General features: G+C 50.4%; 2 protein-coding genes across 4 annotated transcripts in view; one reads left to right on the forward strand and one right to left on the reverse strand.

The window, feature by feature from the left end:
• Positions 1–19779, forward strand: part of dmac2l (distal membrane arm assembly component 2 like) — a 373839-nt gene that overhangs the window by 109685 nt on the left and 244375 nt on the right. The gene's annotated exons all lie outside the window — the stretch shown is intronic.
• slc8a3 (solute carrier family 8 member 3) overlaps positions 1154–19779 on the reverse strand; it is a 63477-nt gene continuing 44851 nt past the window's right edge. For 2 of the 3 annotated variants that reach the window (XM_076023326.1, XM_076023327.1), the window contains exons 4-8: positions 7647–7664; positions 5463–5587; positions 5060–5159; positions 3343–3612; positions 1154–2040 (exon numbers count right to left, since the gene is read on the reverse strand). In XM_076023326.1, the coding sequence (XP_075879441.1) occupies positions 1664–2040; positions 3343–3612; positions 5060–5159; positions 5463–5587; positions 7647–7664 (890 nt within the window). In that variant the 3' untranslated portion in view covers positions 1154–1663. The remainder of the gene's footprint in view (positions 2041–3342; positions 3613–5059; positions 5160–5462; positions 5588–7646; positions 7665–19779) is intronic. The other variant, XM_076023328.1, reaches the window with a different exon arrangement.

A 19779-nucleotide genomic window follows, 5' to 3' on the forward strand; every position in this document is an offset into this window, starting at 1 on the left:
TCCAACGCAGCACCGCTAGCACAACGCATCCAGTGATTAGCACTGAAGTGCGAGATGTGGAAACAAGAGAAGGGACCAGATGAGGGCGCTCAAAGTTTTTATCCGGGAATCGACCTCGCGCTTCCTGATGTTTCCTGGGAGCCTTTTAACATGGGGAGCTTGTTCTGCTGCCCCCCCCCTGCTGTTTAAACCAATTTGGTTACTGCAGCTGTAAATAGGATTACACTCCATTTCCAGGAGGGAACTCTTCAGTTTGCTCGCCCGTATGTGCAACGCCTCTCCCACCACAGGCACTCTTCAATCCATCCTAATGCCTTCCTTTTAGCACGTGTACAAGTAGAAGTCTCTATAAACAGAACTATACAGCAAAGTGCATGGAAGAAACAGTAGAAAAATACGTCTGAATTTAACCTCTGCAGCAACGCCTTGTTCTTGTTGTCGTTTTGCCCCCCCCCCCCCCTTAATAATTGATTGAAAAGGTGAAAACTTGAGTGAGACCAAGATAAATTTTTTTTTAGCAAATAAATAAAATACAATGTCATACTTTATACCTAGGCAAGATACATAACTCTTAGAAATGTGAAGACATCGTTCCAGTAAATAGTCTGATCCCCCTCCCCACACACCTTGCTGCCCTGCCCTCCCCGCCCCGGCCCCTCCCCCGCCCACACAGCAATCCTCTGTTCGTAGAGCAGAAGGTGAACCACATTTAAACAAATATTCAAAATATACAGAAAATATGGAAATATATTATATATAGATACGTATAGAGTACGGAAGTTATGTCCAGGGCAGTTTGACCGCGTTGGCCGTGTCCGCCTCCTCTTCGTCTTCCGAAACCTGTTTGAACGCTGAATTTTTGTCGGCCAGTTGTGAACTGTCACCGTCGCTTTGCTTCTTCGGAGTTTTTTTTTTTCTTTTTCATTTTGTCTGTGTGCGTGCGTGCGTGCGTGCGTGTGTGTGTGTGCCTTTAACTGGGTGATTTCTGACAAACTCTGCGCTGCTCCGTAGGAAACTGTGCAAACAAAAATAAATCCTATGAATCCATCCCACTGCCATGCGGCAACGCATTCCCATTTACAATATAATCTGTTGCAATTCCATTAACCAAGATCAGAAAATAGTTCTTTTTTTGACTCCTCTTTTCTGCCAGTGTTCTTTTTTTTGTTGTGTTTGTTTGTTTGTTTTTTGCATTTTTATCCCCAAAATACTTTTAAAAAAGCAGTTTCTCGTCAGGTGTTGAGAAAAATATATACCTCTGATTGACTCAGCTCCCTCCAGGTGAAGTCTCTTCCGGTGGAAAGCATCGCCACCTATGGGCTTGGTGGTCGCCAAAAAATCCCCCCCCCAAAAAACCCAGTCCCAACTGTAAGCGACGGCTGTCAGCGGGCCTGCGAGCACTAGAGGGCAGCATAACACACCTCCAAGCATCCTTACAGAAGCGGTTGAGGGGAAGAAAGAGGGAGAAAGAGAGAGAGGGAAGGGAGGGGAGGGAGGGATGGAGGGAAAACCCCATTTTTCTTCGGCACCCCTCCAGTCTGTTCACACTGTCGACTGACCCAAACTCTGCCTCTGTCATTCAAACCCACCTGTTTGTGTGTGTGTGTGTGTGTGTGTGTGTGTGTGTGTGTGTGCCGTGTGATCTCTCACACTAAAGTCCCGCCTAAAAGCCCTCTATATGACAGTATGCCTCTAGGCTGGAGAAGAGGATGTAGAGGAACCACAGGCTGAAGAAGAAGGCCGACGTGGCCAGTCTGTGTCCCCGCGGGCCGCCCAGCTCCCCCCCGATGTGGGCCCGGCGCCGGTACAGCAGCACCGAGATGGCCAGGAAGGCGAGGATGGTGAAGAGAGTGACGGAGAAGGCCAGCGAGCCGGCCGGCACCACAAACTCCTTCCCCTTCATCTTCCAGTAGATGGCCGCCACCGACCAGGCCACGCCGATCCCCAGGAAGACGTTGACGGCGTTGCTCCCTGTCACGTTCCCGATGGAGGCGTCGGCGTAGGTGTCCTGGACCGCCGACACCTTGCTGGCAAATGTGTCTGTGGTGGAAAGGCAGTGGGGGTGGATGGGTGAGGGTTATTTATCAGCTCAGCGCAAAACACACAGTCGTCCCGAAGACACCCAAACTTTAAAGACAGGTTGATGGGCAAACTGGAACTGGAACTGGTTCTAGCGTCCTGTGTTACCCAAGGAACTTTTGTGCCCAATTCGCTAAGTTTATATGTGCACAGGCTGCTGTGCTGCCCCCATGTGGTCGCCACTGGGCCTCCACTGAGCATCCAGGGGAATAAAACGGGACCCTTTGGATGAAGCAGAGAAGCAAAGTCCAGAATGAAGCAGTCGGACGAGCTCCCTGCTATTGTTTTGTTAGCCGGCTAGCATTAGCGGTGTCCGTAACCGAGAAACGGGGAACTGGAGAAGAACACACACACACACACACACACACACACACACACACACACACACACACACACACACACACACACAAAGACACAGACAGCTGCCAATGCTGCATCCGCGCTGGTGCCTGCAGCAGCCCGACTCCTTCTTCAGAGCAGCAGTTGCTCCCTGGTTTCATCACAGCTCAAAGGAAGCCGATTGGTTACGGAATCCGGTGCAGATTTGCGCCAGGCGAGCTGTAATTTGTTGTGTTTTTGAAGATAAAGGGACTTCAAAGCACCCCGACGCTGTGTAATGGTGCAACGAATAGCACGCTGCAGGTGAAGTGTTGAAATCTGCCGTGTTTTTTTTTTTTTTTTTTTTTTTTTCAATTTCGCAAAAAAATACACATAACAAATGCAGGTATTAACAGTTAAAACACCCCCAAAATGAAATCTGTTCAGAGAAAAATGTCACTCTGTTACAGCAATTCAGCCTCCCACAACATCCTGCCGCCTTTGACCTTCTTCAAGATGAAAATCCTGCAAGAGACTCTATCAATATTCCCCCTTTCCTGCCAAATCCACCTGTCACTCACAGAATAAATTAGAATGGGGGAGGCCAGCCGAGTGTTTTCTTTTGGTTTATCATATTATTCTGGGAAAAGCGCTCGGCTATGACTTATTAATGCTGCCCACAGGAGCTTCAATAAGAAATATGCTGACAAAGGCCAACGGCAGGGGGGGGGGGGCAGCAGAATATCAGTCATCTGGACGAGCCGTCGCATTTCAGGAGGCCCGATAAAGTCGCGTAATATTCCCTCAATGCTACGCGGAGAGACATCGTCCATCAAGTGCCAGACACACACACACACACACACACACACACACACACACACACACACACACACACACACACACACACACACACACACACACACACCGCGCCCTTCGTCATCTCACCTGGGACGGATGTGCCGAGCGCCACAAACACCACGGCGGTGACCGAGTCCTTCAGGCCGATGGTGCAGCCAAAGTGGGACGCCAGGTCGCCGATGACGGCGGTGAGCAGGCCGATGATGATGATGGAGACGAGGAAGCAGGCCCAGCCGTTCAGGTAGTCGGTGGGCGGGACGCAGGCGAACAGCACCTTCCAGAAGACGGTGAGGAAGTGCATGACGTAGTCGAAGCAGGACGGCAGGCGCTCTTCGCCCGTGTCCTCCTCGTCCTCATCTCCAGGGTGGAAGTGTTGGGGGGAAGGAGCGGAGGGCGGGGGGGAGGGAGAGAGAGAGAGATAGAGAGCAACACCCACTTTAAAATGGCAAACTCAGAGTGAGACGAGGGAGTCGGGCTGCTCCTTTGCCAGCTTTGCGGGTAAAATTCAGTTTGAAATGTGCTGCTGAAACATTGATAACCACCACTGTGAACCGCTCCACTTAATTTTTTTTTTTTTTACTTTTCTTTTTGTCAGATCTTTATTTTTCTCATCCCAAAGTTCAGAGGAGCAGCGATGCAAAATTCATTATCCATGAGAAAAACAACATATCTGATGCTCTTTTAAGCCTCCTGCTAATAACATGGTGCTTTAGATTCCCTTGATTGCACCTTTCACTTGTTTCCACGACTGGGGGCGGGGTCATTTACCTGGGGTCAATAACCTGGGGTCAGTGTCCCGAAGTGTTCCTACAGAGGGAGTGACTGATCCCACTGATGGACTGACCTCAATACATTTTACAACTCGAACTGAATGAACTTGAAGGGGAACCTCAGAATTCTTTGTCTGACTGAATGAATGAACGGACATCGCCCATCGATCAACTCGCAGCAGCGTCCCAGCTTTCTGACAGGAAAACCAACAACCCCTCAGTGACTCCCCCCCTCCTGATCGAGCCGCTGTGAGACGAGATGCGGCAGGATAACCCTTGACCTCGGCGAGACGGTAGTTTGCGCCGCGTGAAGTCACGTGGTTCGACGGTCTGGTCTCAGCGGAGGACGACGCCCCCGAGAAAAGCCCTCAGATTCCTGCTGCACGGGCTGAAGAGGAGCAGCGGCGTGTCCCCTCCGTCCCGGCAGCACGGACAGGAAGGGCCGCAGCGCTAATTCAAGCTGTCAGGCCATCTGAGCTACATGCATTTTTCAGCCGCGACGACGGCTGACGCGGACGTGCCGAGCGAGGCGGGATTAAATATTTCAGAGGCCGGGTGACGAGCGGAGGGCTTCGGCTTCGGCGACCTAAGTGGACCGAGAAGCCAAAGCCCCCGCCGCGGAGTTTTCCTGTCGTGTGCAGGAAGGGAAGCTAGCTTAGCTGAGTGCAAACACGGAGAACGAGCGGAGACAGTCGCTCTGGCTAACAGAGCAGAAACCCGACCTTCGTGGCACGGAAACATTAGTTTAATCAGCGGTGCCAAAACCACAGCGGTGAATCAAAGTTCCCAAAAAAGATGAACATGAAAAAAAACATGAAACATGAAAAAATATGTCGCCCTCTAGTGGCTTTGATATTAGCCAAATCTAACGTAACATTTACAAATAAACATTGAATGGCTTTTATTCTGGAACAACAACAACAACAACAACATTATACTACAACTAATAATATTAATAATAATAATAATAATAACAATAACAATAACAAATCCATTAAAACACATCAAATAAAAGATAATCTAAAAGTGAGTACCTGCACTGACTGTTATGGCCTCCATGAACTGCTCTCTCCAGGAGTTGGTTCCCACCACCAGTGCCAGGTTGGTCTTCTTGATCAGCTTGTCCACTGTGCTCTGTGCCATGCACAAGAAAATACACAGGAGAAAATTACCAAAAAATAAATCAATCACTGATTGTTTCCATCCAGGTAGATGAGAGGGAGAGATACACAAGCTTCACCACATGATGGCAGTGGCATCAAGTCCCGGCCCGGCTGGATGCCAGTCAGAAACACATAATGGTAGTTTGGGTTTGTGAGTGAGTCACATCTCCCCCAGAAAGGCTAAATTTAGAAAGGTGTTGCCGCTCTCTCAGCCGAGCGTCGACGCCGCGAGAGCGGCCGCAGCCAACGACGACACAGGCCGCGCGTCTCCCACCTTGAACTCGTAGGATTCCTCGATGATGACCTCCAGCTTGGAGTGCTCGCCCAGCACCGGCTTCCCCATCTCGGCGATCCGCCTGGCTTCCTCCTCGTCCGACGTCATCTTCCTGTCTGCAATATCTGAGGGGGTGGGGGAAAGGAGGCAAAGGGGAGTTAAAGCGTTATCATCGTAGTCCTGGAGGCAGCAGTGAGAGGCGGTGGTCGGGAAAAGCAAAGCCACGCCGCCGATTGTGCCGCGCTGCACAAAGGCAGAAGATCAGCGGGCGGCCTGACGCCTTGACGCTTGAGCTTTCTTTTGCTCTTTTCTTTTTTTTCTTTTTCTTTTTTTTTAAATTATTTTATTGCGGGAGCCAAGAGAAGTCGTTTAACGCTCCGCGTTTGAGTCCCATTAATCAGCGAGCAGCGAGGGTTGAAGACAAGCTATTGCGCTAACAGCTAATAAACACTTTGATTTAAACGGGTCAGTCGTAGTGGCATGCCTTATCAGCAAACAGCACAAAGCCAGAGGGAGAGGGAGGGAGAGAGGGCGAGCGATAAATAGATAGAGAGAGAGAGAGAGTGGGAGAGAGCGTGAGAGAGAGAGAGTGAGTGAGTGAGTTAGAGAGAGAGAGAATCAGATTTTTTTTTGTTTGTTTACTTCCTCAATGCATTCAAAAGACTTTCAGGCTCAGGCCAGAAACACACTCTGACTTTGAAGACATGCAAGAACAATCCCTCGTGTTTCCACACAAAAAACAACCTTGCTGTTCATACCATCAATAATCCAACAAGTCGCTACAACTACTACTTCTACTATGGAGAACAGGAGCAACAAGGAGTGACGGGAGAAAGAGTAAATGTGAAGAATTGGCGCGGAACCTGGCTCAGGCTGAAATACATCATAAAACGTGACACTGTCAAACACTGTCACTGTCGCTGGTTCCTGACGGCGCCCGGGCACCAGCTCGCTGTACCACAGCTATTTTACCGCACCGGCTATTGCAACCTTCGCAACAGAGACCATCCGGGATCTCTTCTTCTTCTTCTTCTTCTTCTTCCTCCTCCTCCTCAGGTGTGCGACCGAGGCCCTGATCGGACCTCCAGCCTGCCGGTCGGCCCATCGGCTCTTCCCCCGGTGGCCTGGCGTTGGAAGGGAGCTCCGCACGGCCGCCACATCATCAATTCTCTGCTGTCAAACTGCATCAGGAAGTGCCTCACGCGGCTCTTGTGTGTGTGTGTGTGTGTGTGTGTTTGTTTGTGTGTGTGTGTGTGTGTGCGAGTGAGAGCGAGAGGAACACCCCCCCGCCTGGGCCACCTGGTGCACAGACCCTGTCATCTTTTATCCCGGCCTACCGTCAACACACTCGCCATCAAATATTAAAGGCAGCCGTTAAAGCTCGGAGCCGCGGGACTGCGCACGCAGTGCAGACGACATGTCGCTACACGCGGCTAAAATCAATTAAACAACTGGGACGAGTGCGCACCCTCAAGTCCTGACAGAACTGTTTTTTTTGTTTGTTTTTTTTGCCTTTTTCCTTCTTTCTTTTTTTGCGCTCATGTTTAAATTTTGATCACAGAGCTGTGCCGCTGCGGCACAGCATCGTGACACAATTTCCTCTGACGAGGAGGCGGGAGGAAAGCAGCACACGGTCAGCTTCCCAGTAAGGTCATTCCATGACTAATTCCAAGACTGCTCACACACACACACACACACATGCACATGTGTGCATATATTAGGGCTGTCAGCATTAACACATTAATCACGATGACATTAAATACAAGGCATACCGTGCTCATTTTTTTTTTGATAGCATTTTATTCGCAAGCCTTATGTCCCTTCCGTGCACCCGTAGTCACGTCCTCAAGTAGTAACACTACGACTCGACAATGCATCCTGCTAACAGTCTAATTTCATCTCGACAGCTATCGAGTGCGGTTAACACGCTGACGACTGAAGAACCTCATTTATTGTGTCTTTTTTTGCGGCTACTGAGTAGCCTGAAAAAAAAATAAAAAAATAAAAAAATATGATCAATAGTTGAACAGAGTGGCAAAAACAGCACCTGCAGCAGCGACAGCAGAGGTTGGTCACAGGACTTGGACGTGCAGGTTGTTTTAAAATGACAAAACAGGAAGATCCAGAGAAGGTCCACACACCGTGCAATATGTGGTTAGTGAGGACAGACAGGGAGGAACTTACTGTCTGCTAGCAACCAGGCTGTGGAGGAGAAGAGGGAGAAAAGACTGGTGAGGTGGGCGGGTGGGGGCGAAGCAAAATAAAACGCCAGACCCAAAGTGTCCCGAAGCCGGGAAGGACAAAACAATCCCTTCACATCTTGCTCGACCTCTCCAGTTTGAGACGTGATTCCAATTAACCTGTTTGGAGCTCAGACGCCGCTTATCAACGGCCCGCATCAAATACAGTCGGGCAGTTAATCATCACAGGCGGCCGAGTGCATTAATTGCCGCCGCCGCCTCGCTCCATTATCGCCGGGGCGATCCGAGCCCCGGGTTGACGCGGCGCCAAGTGTGGTTTGCGAGGCCAGGCGGCGGAGGGGCGGCGGCGCAATTTGTCACGTAGCAAAAAGGCAGTCGGGGAGCAGGGCGCGCACACACACACACACACACACACACACACACACACACACACACACACACACACACACACACACACACACACACACACACACACACACACCAGACGCAGAGGTTGTGAAACAACATGAAGGCCTCACTTAAAAGTGCTAATAAATAAGGAAACTTAGAGAGGGAACATGAAAAAAAAATCCATAATTATCAGCAAAACACAACGTGTGACACTGTTGTTACTCATGTGCTCTAAGTGATCGTCTTAAATCTAAAGTAGCGTTCACCATTATCCGACTTAAACGTGCCACTAATCCAAATTTTGCCCGCACCAGATGAAATCTTTCTCACTCACTTGCTGATTTATCTCACGCATCCATCAGGCCAAGACAAGAGAAGAGAAATAGTTGCTGGTTGTTGGCTGTTAAGAGAGTGAGATAGGAATTGGAGGGTAACACAATAAAGTGGACCAATTCATGTTATTCCTGCTAGTTTAGCTAGGTCACCACAGCACAAAGTACTAGCCGCGTTGGATGGAGCAGTGTGGGAATGAAAACAAGTTCACACTATTTCCTGCTTCCCAATTCTGATGAAGGTTGTTCAAGTGCAGCATCCAACTCGTAGCTTCTCCCTTGTGTTCAAACAGCGGCTAGCTAGAGCAAACAGCAGCTAGCAGCTCCTGACACCTTGGTACGTTAGCTAAAATCTGTACAAGAAACTAATTCATTACAAAAGAAAACCTCATGGAACCATTGAGAGGTTAAAGGGATGAATGAGCAAGAAGCCCAAGTTGAAATCTGAGTGTAGTTAGCTTTCCAGAGGCTAGTCGGATTTATTTGTGTTCGTCTGCTGGCTTTCTTTGTAGCAGCACTATGCCGCTTCATAGTTGCAAACAGCTTGACAGTTGCTTCTATTCTGGAAGCATGGCGCTGAGTTGTTTTTCTTCCCCACCTTCAGTTGGAAGCACTCAGCCCGACACGGACGTCTCTCGCCTGACACTCACGTAAACGATGGAATATGACGTCAACGTCGAGCGGCCCGCGACCGAGCACAGGGCCGCTTTTCAAACGGACAAGTTGACTTTGAGCTAATCCGCCGCGCCGGGGATGACGTACAATCAAAAAAAAAAAGAGGGCGAGCTGCGATTATTAATATTCATGCGATTGTTACATCACCCGCCAGTCCCAAGGACCTGTTTCATGAACGGCACAAAAAGGAAGGGCAACGCAGAACGGGCAGAACACCGAAAGAATTCAGTTGGCAGGTCAGGAGAAGAAAAGAGAGAAAGGGAAGAAAGCAAGACAAGGAAATTCCAGCAGGAAGGACATTTTTTACATTTATAGTTTTAGATAGGATCTGAATTTAGATAAAAGTGTCTGTGGTATAATCATGGGCACTTTTAATTATCAACTTAATTAAGAAGAATCCATCCTTTTCTGTTGCCGCTTATCGTGCGGTGGGTCTCAAGGGGGCCGAGGTCGGTCCCAGAGAGATTTAATTAAGATGAGTAAACTAATATTCAACCCTTCATTATCCCTTCCGCCAATCTGGGATCTTATCGCAGCGGGAGCAGGATATTCCCCACGTTTCCCCTTCCCACCTCCATAAACTGCTTCCTGGAGTCTCCAGAGTGGCACGAGAGCAACTCGGGTGGTCTGACACAATCTGAGACGTGATGTGAGTTCTCAGCAAAAACACTGACTTTGCCGTTTCTATGGTGACATGTGTCTTTGAAACCACGGCCCCCCCTCCCCCTCCACCCTGAGCCAGGTGGGAGACTTGTTTCCCCTAAAGGCTCAGCAAATTTGTCCCCCTGGTGCCTCAAGTCTGGAGGTATTTCCAGGTCAGCTGACTTCACTTTGCTGCACCCAAATGTGAGAAGCATCCTCGTGGAGTTTATTCACACCCGGGCTCCAACTTTTCCGTGAGCTTCGCCCCCGTCTTTGAGGCTGGGCGTTCTTTTTTTTTTGTTGTTGCTGTCCGTGTCAAGCAAACTGAAAGTTCACGGCTTGTAGGTGAAGGTCGGAAAACACTGGCTGGAAAGTCTGCGATGTCAAGACACCCGCATCAAGTGTGACCTTCATTTATCCCTCAGAAACACAGACTCTCGGTAGGGAAGACGCTCACAGAATTGGAGTCTCGTGGGAGTCTAACGCATGCCTGCTGCCTAAGACAGGAGATCCCGTTTGACTTAATGCCGCCGTTCCGGCCAGATCTGGGTCAGCGACCGGAGCTGCTGGTTGCACATGTGGACGGAGGGAAAGATGTCCGGGAGAAATATGGAAAACGTACAATGGTAAAGGGAGCGGGACGATGTGGTTGAGACGGGAGACTGGGAGCGAACAGAAAGCAAGCAAGGGCCGACGGTCGGGGGCTCGGTGGACGAAGGCGATGAGAAGAATAATCAAGCCTGGAATTGAAAGAAATGGGGAGTGGGATTCGGAAGAGTGGTCAAATAAAGTGCAGGAAGTGCCGAAGAGACGGCGGCGACGGTCGATGCTCGACGCGAAGACGGATGGACACGCAGATGGAGGACCTGTGGTGGGATTTATCGGAGGACGGAGGACGGGACTGACGGGAGGATCAGCAGCAACGAGAAAGACAGGAACAAGTTCAGGAATTGAACGTAGGAGGAGCATTAAAGGAAGGGATGGGCTGCGGAGGAATGAATCTACGGAGGTAAATGGATTTATGGAGCGGCGGCGCAACGTGGAGGGATGATTGATGGAGAGGTGGAAGGTCGAGGTGGTTGGTGAAGGTGCCGTCAGAGGGATTGAGGGCACGGCGGCGTGATGAGATGGGAGTCGGGAAGGAGGCTGAGTTACGGCCCAAGAGGAACGGCCCGCGTTTAAAAATCCTGCACGCTTGGAAGGGGGTTGTTCCGCCACGGCGAGATGAGACGCTGCACAGTGTCCACACAGCAGATGACAAAAAGGCCCCTCACCTAGCCTAGCCTAGCCTAGCCTAGCCTACACTAGCCCAACCTAGCCGAGCCTAGCCCAGTCTGGTCTGGGGCAATGCCCTAAAATCTGACGACAGAAGAGACAACAAATGAATCAAATATGGAAGACGGGTGAACAGGAATGGTGTAATTGTGGCCCCAGGGGCCCCAACTAAAGAGACAAACTCTCGCAACAGGATTATAGTTCATCTCGGAGGAACTTTGACTTTGGCCAATTTTTTTTTTTTTTTTTTTTGCTAAGGTCTGCAGAAAAGTGGCGACAGGACCTCAAGTCTTCCGCAGTCACCATTCATCTTCCGCGGGCCGCCGACGCTCCGCCTCCCATCCGTCAATCCCAAAGACACGTCGACGTTTGGCTGGGGAGCCGGTGGGCGGAGGTGAAGACGGAAAGATGCAGAGTCAGAGAACAGTGACTGATGATGTCGGCCGTGGTCGCTTCAAACTGGCCGGACTGATGCGGGGGGGGGGGGGGGGGGGGGGGGGGCGCGCACCAGGATATTTTCCACGTCCGCCAAACCGAACTGAATGACGGCAGCTCACACACACACACACACACACACACACACACACCGCGTCACCCTGAGAGAGTCAGTGTGACGCAGTCTGATGCCGCGGCGCAACTCATCACCCTTCGGCAGGCAGCCGGTGTAACACGTCCGTCATCTTGTTATTCCCATTATTTTTTTCCTTTCCTTTTTTTTTTTTATATTTTTTTTACGCCCCCTCCTGGCAGCACAGCAGAAACAGAGGGAGTCGAGAAGCCGAGTGCGCTCCTCACTTCACCTCCTCAGACTGAGTGAAGTGATCATTTAGCTGAATGTGGGGATGATTTCACTCCAGCGGCCTGATGGAGGTCTTTCATGGCTGAAAAGCTGTTTGTGATCGCCCCCCCCGCCTCCTGCCCCCCAGGAGTGGGGGTTTGGGAGCTGGGAGCTGGGAGCTGGGGGGGGAGGTATAGTAATTAAAGAGGCGCAGCGTGCGGCTCTCTTGCAGTGATGAATATGGAAGCTGCGTTCATCTTGAGACATCGGCGCGTAAAAACAAATACAATCACTGCCAGGAAAGCTTGGCAGCCTTGACAAGTCACAGTGCGCTGTTTCGGTTAGAGATCCAAAGACCTTGCACCCGGTTCTGTCCAGTCTGGTCCGGTTTGATCCGGTCAAGTCCAGTTCAGTCTAGTCCAAATCTGATTTAGACCAGTCCGGTGGTCCAATCAGGACCAGTCTAGTCCAGTCTGGTCCACTTAAATCTGGTCCGGTCCGGTCCAATCCAGTCCATTCCACCGGAAATAGCCGCATGTGTGAACAGAGTGTAGGACTGATTCACATGCACAGGCTCGTCCCAGCACTCTCGGACTGCTGGGCCAGGATCGTCGACCCTGACGTAAGAGTTTCTATTGTCTACGTGCTGGCAACGCTTCAAAGTTTGACCGAGTGCGTGGAGTGGACCACGTGGTTAGCGATCATATGCATCATACTGAGCGCCCCCACCGCCACGGCTGCAACCTGAGCGCTGATTAACAGCCGCCGCCGCCGCCACCAAGTCGCCCTCAAAAGGCCGTCCACGCAGCCGCAGCCCCCCAAGGACGCTTCCTGAGTCGCCTACATCTGCTTCAATACACAGCATCAATAACTCCGGCCCCCCCCATTGCGAATTCTTTTATGTTTCACCCCCTCCGGGCACGAGACAGCCTGCGTGTAAATATTTTATCATGTGTATTTAAAGAATTTAGTTGCTAAATGGGACATCCTCTTCCTCCCCTTCCTCCTCTTCCTCCCCCCAGCTCCTCCTCCCCCTCCTCCTCCCCCTCCTCCACCTCTGCGGCGGCGGCTGCTAGCGACACAATCACGGGACGTAGCGTAGCACCGGCGGGGAAAAGAGGCGCGTGGGACAGTCACTCGTTCGTGCTCTTTTTTTTTCATGAATGGATGATGAGACACGGCGCCGCTGGGCTCAGACGTGTTAAAGGCGGCGCTCCGCAAAAAGCCCGGGATCGACTTTGGAAGGCGGCGCCGCCGAAAGAGACGGCAAACACGGGCAGATATTCAACGCTGCAGAGCGTACGTGGTGCCCGATTCCAGACGTCGTGAAGTTCCCCCAAAGACTAGTCGTCTGAATAATGGAAATAAATTAGAAAAAAGAAATTGATAATAAGACAAAAAATGTGCTAAATAAATATGAATAATTGAAAATTTGAAATGGCTGATAATAGTAATCTATTATGCATTTCCTTGGCAGTGGAGAAAAGCAGCTTTAAGACGGAGCTGCAGCTTTATCCTCATGACAAATTCATGAGTGTTCACACTCACACACACACACACACGCGCACACGCACACGCACACACACACACACACACTTCTATTCACACCTCTGAGGAGCCCAAAAATAACCATTCTGGTCAAAATAACTCAAATCACCGCTCAGACTCTGCAGGATATATTTACCCCACCCCTGCTTGAAGCATCAGGTGTGTGTGTGTGTGTGTGTGTGTGTGTGTGTGTGTGTGTGTGTGTGTGTGTGTGTGTGTGTGTGTTGGTGGGATTGAGAGTTGAGAAGGTCACCGCTGACACAGACAGTAATGAGCGCTCAGGTAGAAGGTTAGCGTCCTGGCCGGCCCTCACCTGGGCGACTGGGTCGCTTCTCTCCCGTTCTCTTTGGTTCTAAGCCGAGACGCTCCCTGCTGCCCGGCCCATTGCACCTCGGCCTCCACCGAAACACCAGCACGCTGTCCTGCCAACAGTCTCGCCGCCACTCGACTCGCGGGGAGGGGCTCCGGAGACTTTGACGTAAACACCGGCACGTCGTTTGCTAAGTGACGGCTCCCGTCCTTTAACTGTGACCTCGACTCACGGCAGCAGGACGGGACTGTAGCGTAAAGCGAGAGCGGAGGAATGAATTTGACTGGATCAGAATACACCATCCCTGTGCCATCCCCCTCTGTGTGTGTGTGTGTGTGTGTGTGTGTGCGTGTGTGTGTGTGTGTGTGTGTGTGTGTGTGTGTGATCCTCCTGTCTGCCCGGGGGCTGTGGAGAAGACTGACTGGATCGCTCAGGTTTCATCACTGCAATCTTGCTCATCCATCTGGTCAACCTCCAGTAGAAACCGTTTTTCATCTGAACTGAAATCCCACAACTAATCCTTCCATCCCGAAACCAGACAGCAGCTTTGGATCTAAACTAGACAAAACAAAACAAAACAAAACAAAACAGAACGAAACATGGCAGAAAATCAGGAAGCAACGGCCGGGCTAGCTGCTAGCTTGGATGCTAGTTTTATCAGAACTTATTTGCATTTGGCCCCACGTGATGCAAAGTCCACTCTACCGGTGTTCTCCAATAGCAGCCTGTGTCTCGATCCTTCCGTCCATCCTTTCCTTACTGCGCTCGACCATAGCCGCTAGCAGCAGCAGCAGCAGATGGATACATGAAATGCATCCAATGGATTCAGGAGACATTCCAGCTGGAGGAAACGCAGCAGCGGGGATGCTGTGGAGTCCCAGCAGGAAGTCAAACGGTCATCCGCTCAGCGATCGCATTCTTCCCGCGCCAAAAAAGTTGGCCAAACAAAGCGCTGCGATGCCGACGTGCTCAACGCGCGAGGCTATAATCACGATCAGCCATAATTGAAGGGAGTGCTAGCGCGGCGCTTCGCACGATGACATGATGACTCCGCATCGCCGAATTACCATTTAATTACGTGTTGATACAATCATTGTGCGCTTTGACAGCTCACTCCACCGTGATGGGCTGGCACCACCAGAAAAAAAAAACCGCCATCTTCCGTCCAAGTTCTGACTGTTCTTGTCGGAAAGTGATCAAAGTGAGCCATTATTTAGGAGTATTACGAATATATCTCTTTTTTTTCCCCCCCTTTAGACTTTTTTATGGAATTCAACCGCTCCCTTTGTCCCCATGTGTGGAGTGTTTTGTGAGCCGAGATGAGGATTCTTACACAAAGTGCTTTGTGTGTGTGTGTGACACTATAAAATACATCTGCAGAGCAGTTGGACCCTGCAGTCTTCACATCTGGGCTGCATGGCTTCTATTTTAACCAAATTTATTCTCTTTATCGTTCACTTATTCATCACTGAGCAACACTTTTTAATCACTTTTAATCATCAAGCTGACCACACTTGAAAAGACAAACCTGATTCTCAAGTGGTTGCTGAAAAAAGCAATTTGGGGAGGGGGGAGGGGGGGGGGGGTCTGCAGCCCCGAACACACCAGGGCCGTGTGCAGGCTCCAAATAAACCATGGACAGACGGACACGAAAGCATGCTGTGTGAGCTGGATGGAGTTCTGATGAAATATTGTTCAATTGCTCAAAAATTATTTATTCTGATTCAACGCGCCAGTGAACATCCTGGTGTACACACACACACACACACACCCGCCCGCACGCACGTATGCAGACATGCGCACGCACACACAAGCGAGTGACGGGGGCGTATTCTGGGATCACATGATGACCTTTACTTTAAATCTAGTTGTCACACCAGGAGGAGTCAGCGTCTGCCTTGTAATTTTGGCCTTCTCTCGACATATTCCGCTAAGCCCACCTTGGACGCCGCCGTTAATCGAGACGTTGGTATTCAAACCAGGCTCCAGTGAACTCTGGGAGCGCGCTGAGGGCTCCGTGCAGGAGCTGTGCTAACAGAGGAGAGGCGAAGGGGGTTTCAGACTTTGTAAGACGGACGTGCAAGAAAAAAAAAAGAAGCAGTGAACGGCAAACGGGGCAGCCAATCAGAGGCGGACCTTTGACCTCTCGCCAGTGAAACCAACGAAGAAGTGCCCAGTTGTCCATGACTGACTGATGGATGGGGGGTGGGGTGGGGGGGGGTGGCTTTGCAAGCGCCTCTAAAAAAACCAAACAAACCAGGGGGCGACTAAAACGGCAAATTAGCTGTGGCTCCGGTGAGTCGTTAGCCGCAGTTAGAACTGCTGCTTTGTGGGAGGTTCTGCCGTGCAGCCACGCACGTAATGGCCTCATTAAAGGATGCGTCAAGCTCAGGCTGGATACAATTTACTGTAAGTGAGGCGCCCCGTTTCAAAACAAAATAAAAAAAATGAGAAATAAAAACCTGCCAGTTGATGAGTCAGCGACGTTCAATCCACAAATCTTCTGATTATTGCCGCCTTGTCAGCAGCTTCCACTCGCTACTGGAAGTGGAGCCCCGGAACTGTGATGCTGCTGCTGCTGCTGCTGCTGTTGCAGCTGCAGCCGCTGCGGCACATTTCCCTGGTCAGGCTCTAAGTTTTAGAAATGTTTGCATGACACATCAGTGGGATGCTCCTTTTCAACCCCTGATCAACATTGTTGATGGTGAGTTAGAGCAGGGGAACGGCGGCGCTGACTTGTCGCTAACCGCTAGCAGAATGTCGGCTAACACAGCTAATTGTATTTTCCTTCAAAACACTCCAAAAAAACAGAAGAAAAAAAACAACAGAAAATCAGTCAGTGATCATACAGCTTAAAGGTCAGGCTTTCATTTGCTGTAGATTATATAGATAGATGGCCAGACAGACAGACAGACAGACAGATAGACAGATTGATAGATTAAGGTTTTGAGTTTAAGTTGAAGCTGAAAGTGTGAGATTTGTTTTGGATCAGCAAGCACTGACGCTATAATTCACAGTTCGTTTTGAGGAGATGAATGTATGTGTGTGTGTGTGTGTGTGTGTGTGTGTGTGTGTGAGAGAGACCAGGACCCAGATCAGACAACAGCAATAGTGAAGTGCCCTGCGACGCCCCGAGTGCTCGCAGAGAGTGTGTGTGTGCGTGTGTGTGTGTGTGTGAGACGGGTGGCACACTCTGCCCACACTCGGCTGGTTCTGAATAGAAAGTGGCAGGGTGCGAGATGGATTACCGCAGGGAGCAGGAGGAGGAGGAGGAGGAGCAGGAGGTGCTGCCGGTGGGGAGGGGCAGCATTAATCCCAGAGACACGCACACACACACATACATGCACGCACACACACGATATCATGATACCTGCGGACACGTGAGAGAAGGGGGGGGGAACGTTTTGAGCAACAGCAGGCAGAGGAAGAGACGACACGAGAAGCTGCTGCTGCTGCTGCTGCTGCTGCTGCTGCTGTGTGCCACACGTGACCGACGGACGACCGCAGACAAGCTTTGTTGCAGTGTCACCCGATGGCCCAGCACCTCCACCTCCTCGACATCTCCACCTCCTCTCACCCACTGATGTTTCCGACACTTCAACCTTCGTCGCTCCGCCCCCTCTCATCCCGGGCTGATGTGTACATCTGTGTGAGACCCTGTCACCGCCACGGCACCGGACCCTGCCGCAATATTATCACTCGGGCCGCAACACAAAGTTGTTGACTGTTCCACTCAACAAAAACAAACAAAAACAACAACAACCCAGAATTCCTAAAAAAAAAAAAGAAGAATAAAAAAATAAAAAAAAGTTTAATAAAACACTCACAAAACATCCCCTCGCGCTATTTGCAGAAGCTTGTGTCCTCCTCCCGCCAAGTTTTTGTTTATTTGTTCATCTATTTATTCACCCAGGAGCGGCGGTGGTGGTGGCGGCGGCGGCAGAGTGGCTTCGCTGGCCGCCTCAGCGGCGGTGCTAATGGTATCGACCAGCTCACAGTAAGTTAGAGAAGGGCAGAGCCGGAGCCCAACAGTAAACAACTCCGGAGTGACACGTCAGGGTGACTGTGGCCGCTGATTGCCTTCATCACTCACTCGCTCTCCCTTCCGCCAGCGTCAGGTCTGCAGACTTCAGAGCCGTCCGACGTTCCGCTCCGTCAGCGGCACCCAGAGGACGGAAATATTCAAACAAACGATGCAAACGTGACGCTTATGAAACGGGGGGTGAGCTAATTCCTTTTTAGATCACATGCGTAAATGGATCGATGCATTGATTGGCGAGGAGCTGTGGAGGAGAAACGGAGCGCGGTGCAAAAAAACAAAAGAAAAAGAAAAACCAAACAGCTGCTCCTGCAACTTTCACTCATTGTGTGGTTTGGTTTGGAGTGAAAACAAACAAGGGATGTGATGTTTGTGACCCAGCAGCAGTGGAGAAGCTGCCTGGGCCGCCCCCCATTGGCCCCTCCTCGCCGCGACTTCATCCAATCGGAAGGATTTTCACAACAAAACACAAGAAAAAAAAGAAAAAAAAAGAGCCTTTTCCTCGCTCGCTCGTCCTGCGACGCATCAGACATCCACCAGCCCGGATGAAACCCGAGCAGATCCGCCGTGTCTGGCTGTCGTCACCCTGATTAGCGGCACGGCGCCGCTGTCGCGCCGCGACGGGACAAACAGGAAGAGGAAACGCGGCGGCTTCGCCGATTTCTCAGCGGGGGAATCTCTGCTGTCAGTCTGCTTGAGCCCCTTCACAATAAACCTGGCCACCGGCGAGAGTCTGCTTTGGCTGCAGCTGTCTGTGCTCGTCTTCGTCTCCTCCCACCCCCACCATCCTCTTCATCACACACACACACACACACACACACACACACACACACACACACACACACACACACACACACACACACACACACACACACACACACACACACAGGGTGCTCTCAGCTCAGCACGGTTAAAACCAGAGTGTTTGCACGACGGGGATTTTTAGGGCTGTAAATGTTTTCTGCTGCGTTTTTGTGGGATTTGAAGAAGGGGGGGAAAAAAGGTGAACAACTGTAAAAACTGTATGAGTCTTCTGTCAGTGGATTCCTTCAAGACCAGCGGGCAAAACCTCTGTTGGGTGTGAGAGGAAACACTTGATTCGGCCAAAAAAAAAAAAAGAAAAAAAAGAAGCAAATCAAGACCAGAGAAAAGCCCTCAGCGCCTGCGGTTCTTTGCTCCGACTTCTTTTAAGCAGGAAATGTTGAGAGTGACGGCGTCCACACTGAACATGGACAACTCTGACAGGCTGGCAGCAGCTTCCCGTTTCCGCAGATATCGCCTTCTCGTCCTTGAAAAGGCCCAGATTGGTCCGGGCGGGCCATGTTCTGACCAGCTGAAAACAATTCTGATGGGAGGATTTCAACACGGATTAGAAAAAGGGAATTGAACTTCAGGACCGAAATGGGATCCCGTCTTAGTTCAGTTTAAAACGAGAAGAGACAACAATGAGTTTTGTTTTTTTTTCATTGTTTTGTTTTTTTTCGGTCTTTCTGTGACACGCGCAAAAAATAAATAAATAAATAAATAAAGCCACTGGGAGCAGGCGCGACTCGGACGGCGCTGCCAGAGCCGATAATGTAAACACGTCTCGCCTAAGTGTCTGCATAGCCACAGCTGAGCTCCTCCCCCACTGATGGCCACGAGCACCAGTTAGATAACACAGCATTAGATAACGCAGCGGGGAAAAAAAAACAAAAAAAAAAAACACAACTCAAAAAAAAAAAACTGAAGCAAACGCCTGTCGGCTCTGCCAACATTTCAGGCAACAATCTGCAAACAGAAATAAAAACAAACAAACAAACAAACTAAACTTCTGGTGACAAGTTGCTCCGCTGCTGCACCGCAAGCTGTGATTGATCGTGCGAGCCCGGCCTGAAAATGACTGACAGCCGTGCAGAGAGCTGCAGTCTAGTGGAATGGCATTTCCCCATCACACTTACTCACAACGTCAACTTGCTGCAGGCAAGTCGGGCGACACTTGGTTGTCGGAGCATTTAAAATCAATAGGTTTGCATTCACAAATAGGGAAACTAATGTCATGCTGTCACAAATGGAAGGCGAGGGCACCACTGTGCTGGGTTATTTTTTTTTAACATTACGAATTGCAGCTGATAAACCAAATAAACC

The sequence above is a fragment of the Nelusetta ayraudi genome, unplaced genomic scaffold (genome assembly GCF_046127955.1).
Source record: "Nelusetta ayraudi isolate G7.1 ecotype Tasmania unplaced genomic scaffold, CSIRO-AGI_Nayr_v1 ptg000015l, whole genome shotgun sequence".
Classification (NCBI taxonomy): Eukaryota; Metazoa; Chordata; class Actinopteri; order Tetraodontiformes; family Monacanthidae; genus Nelusetta; species Nelusetta ayraudi.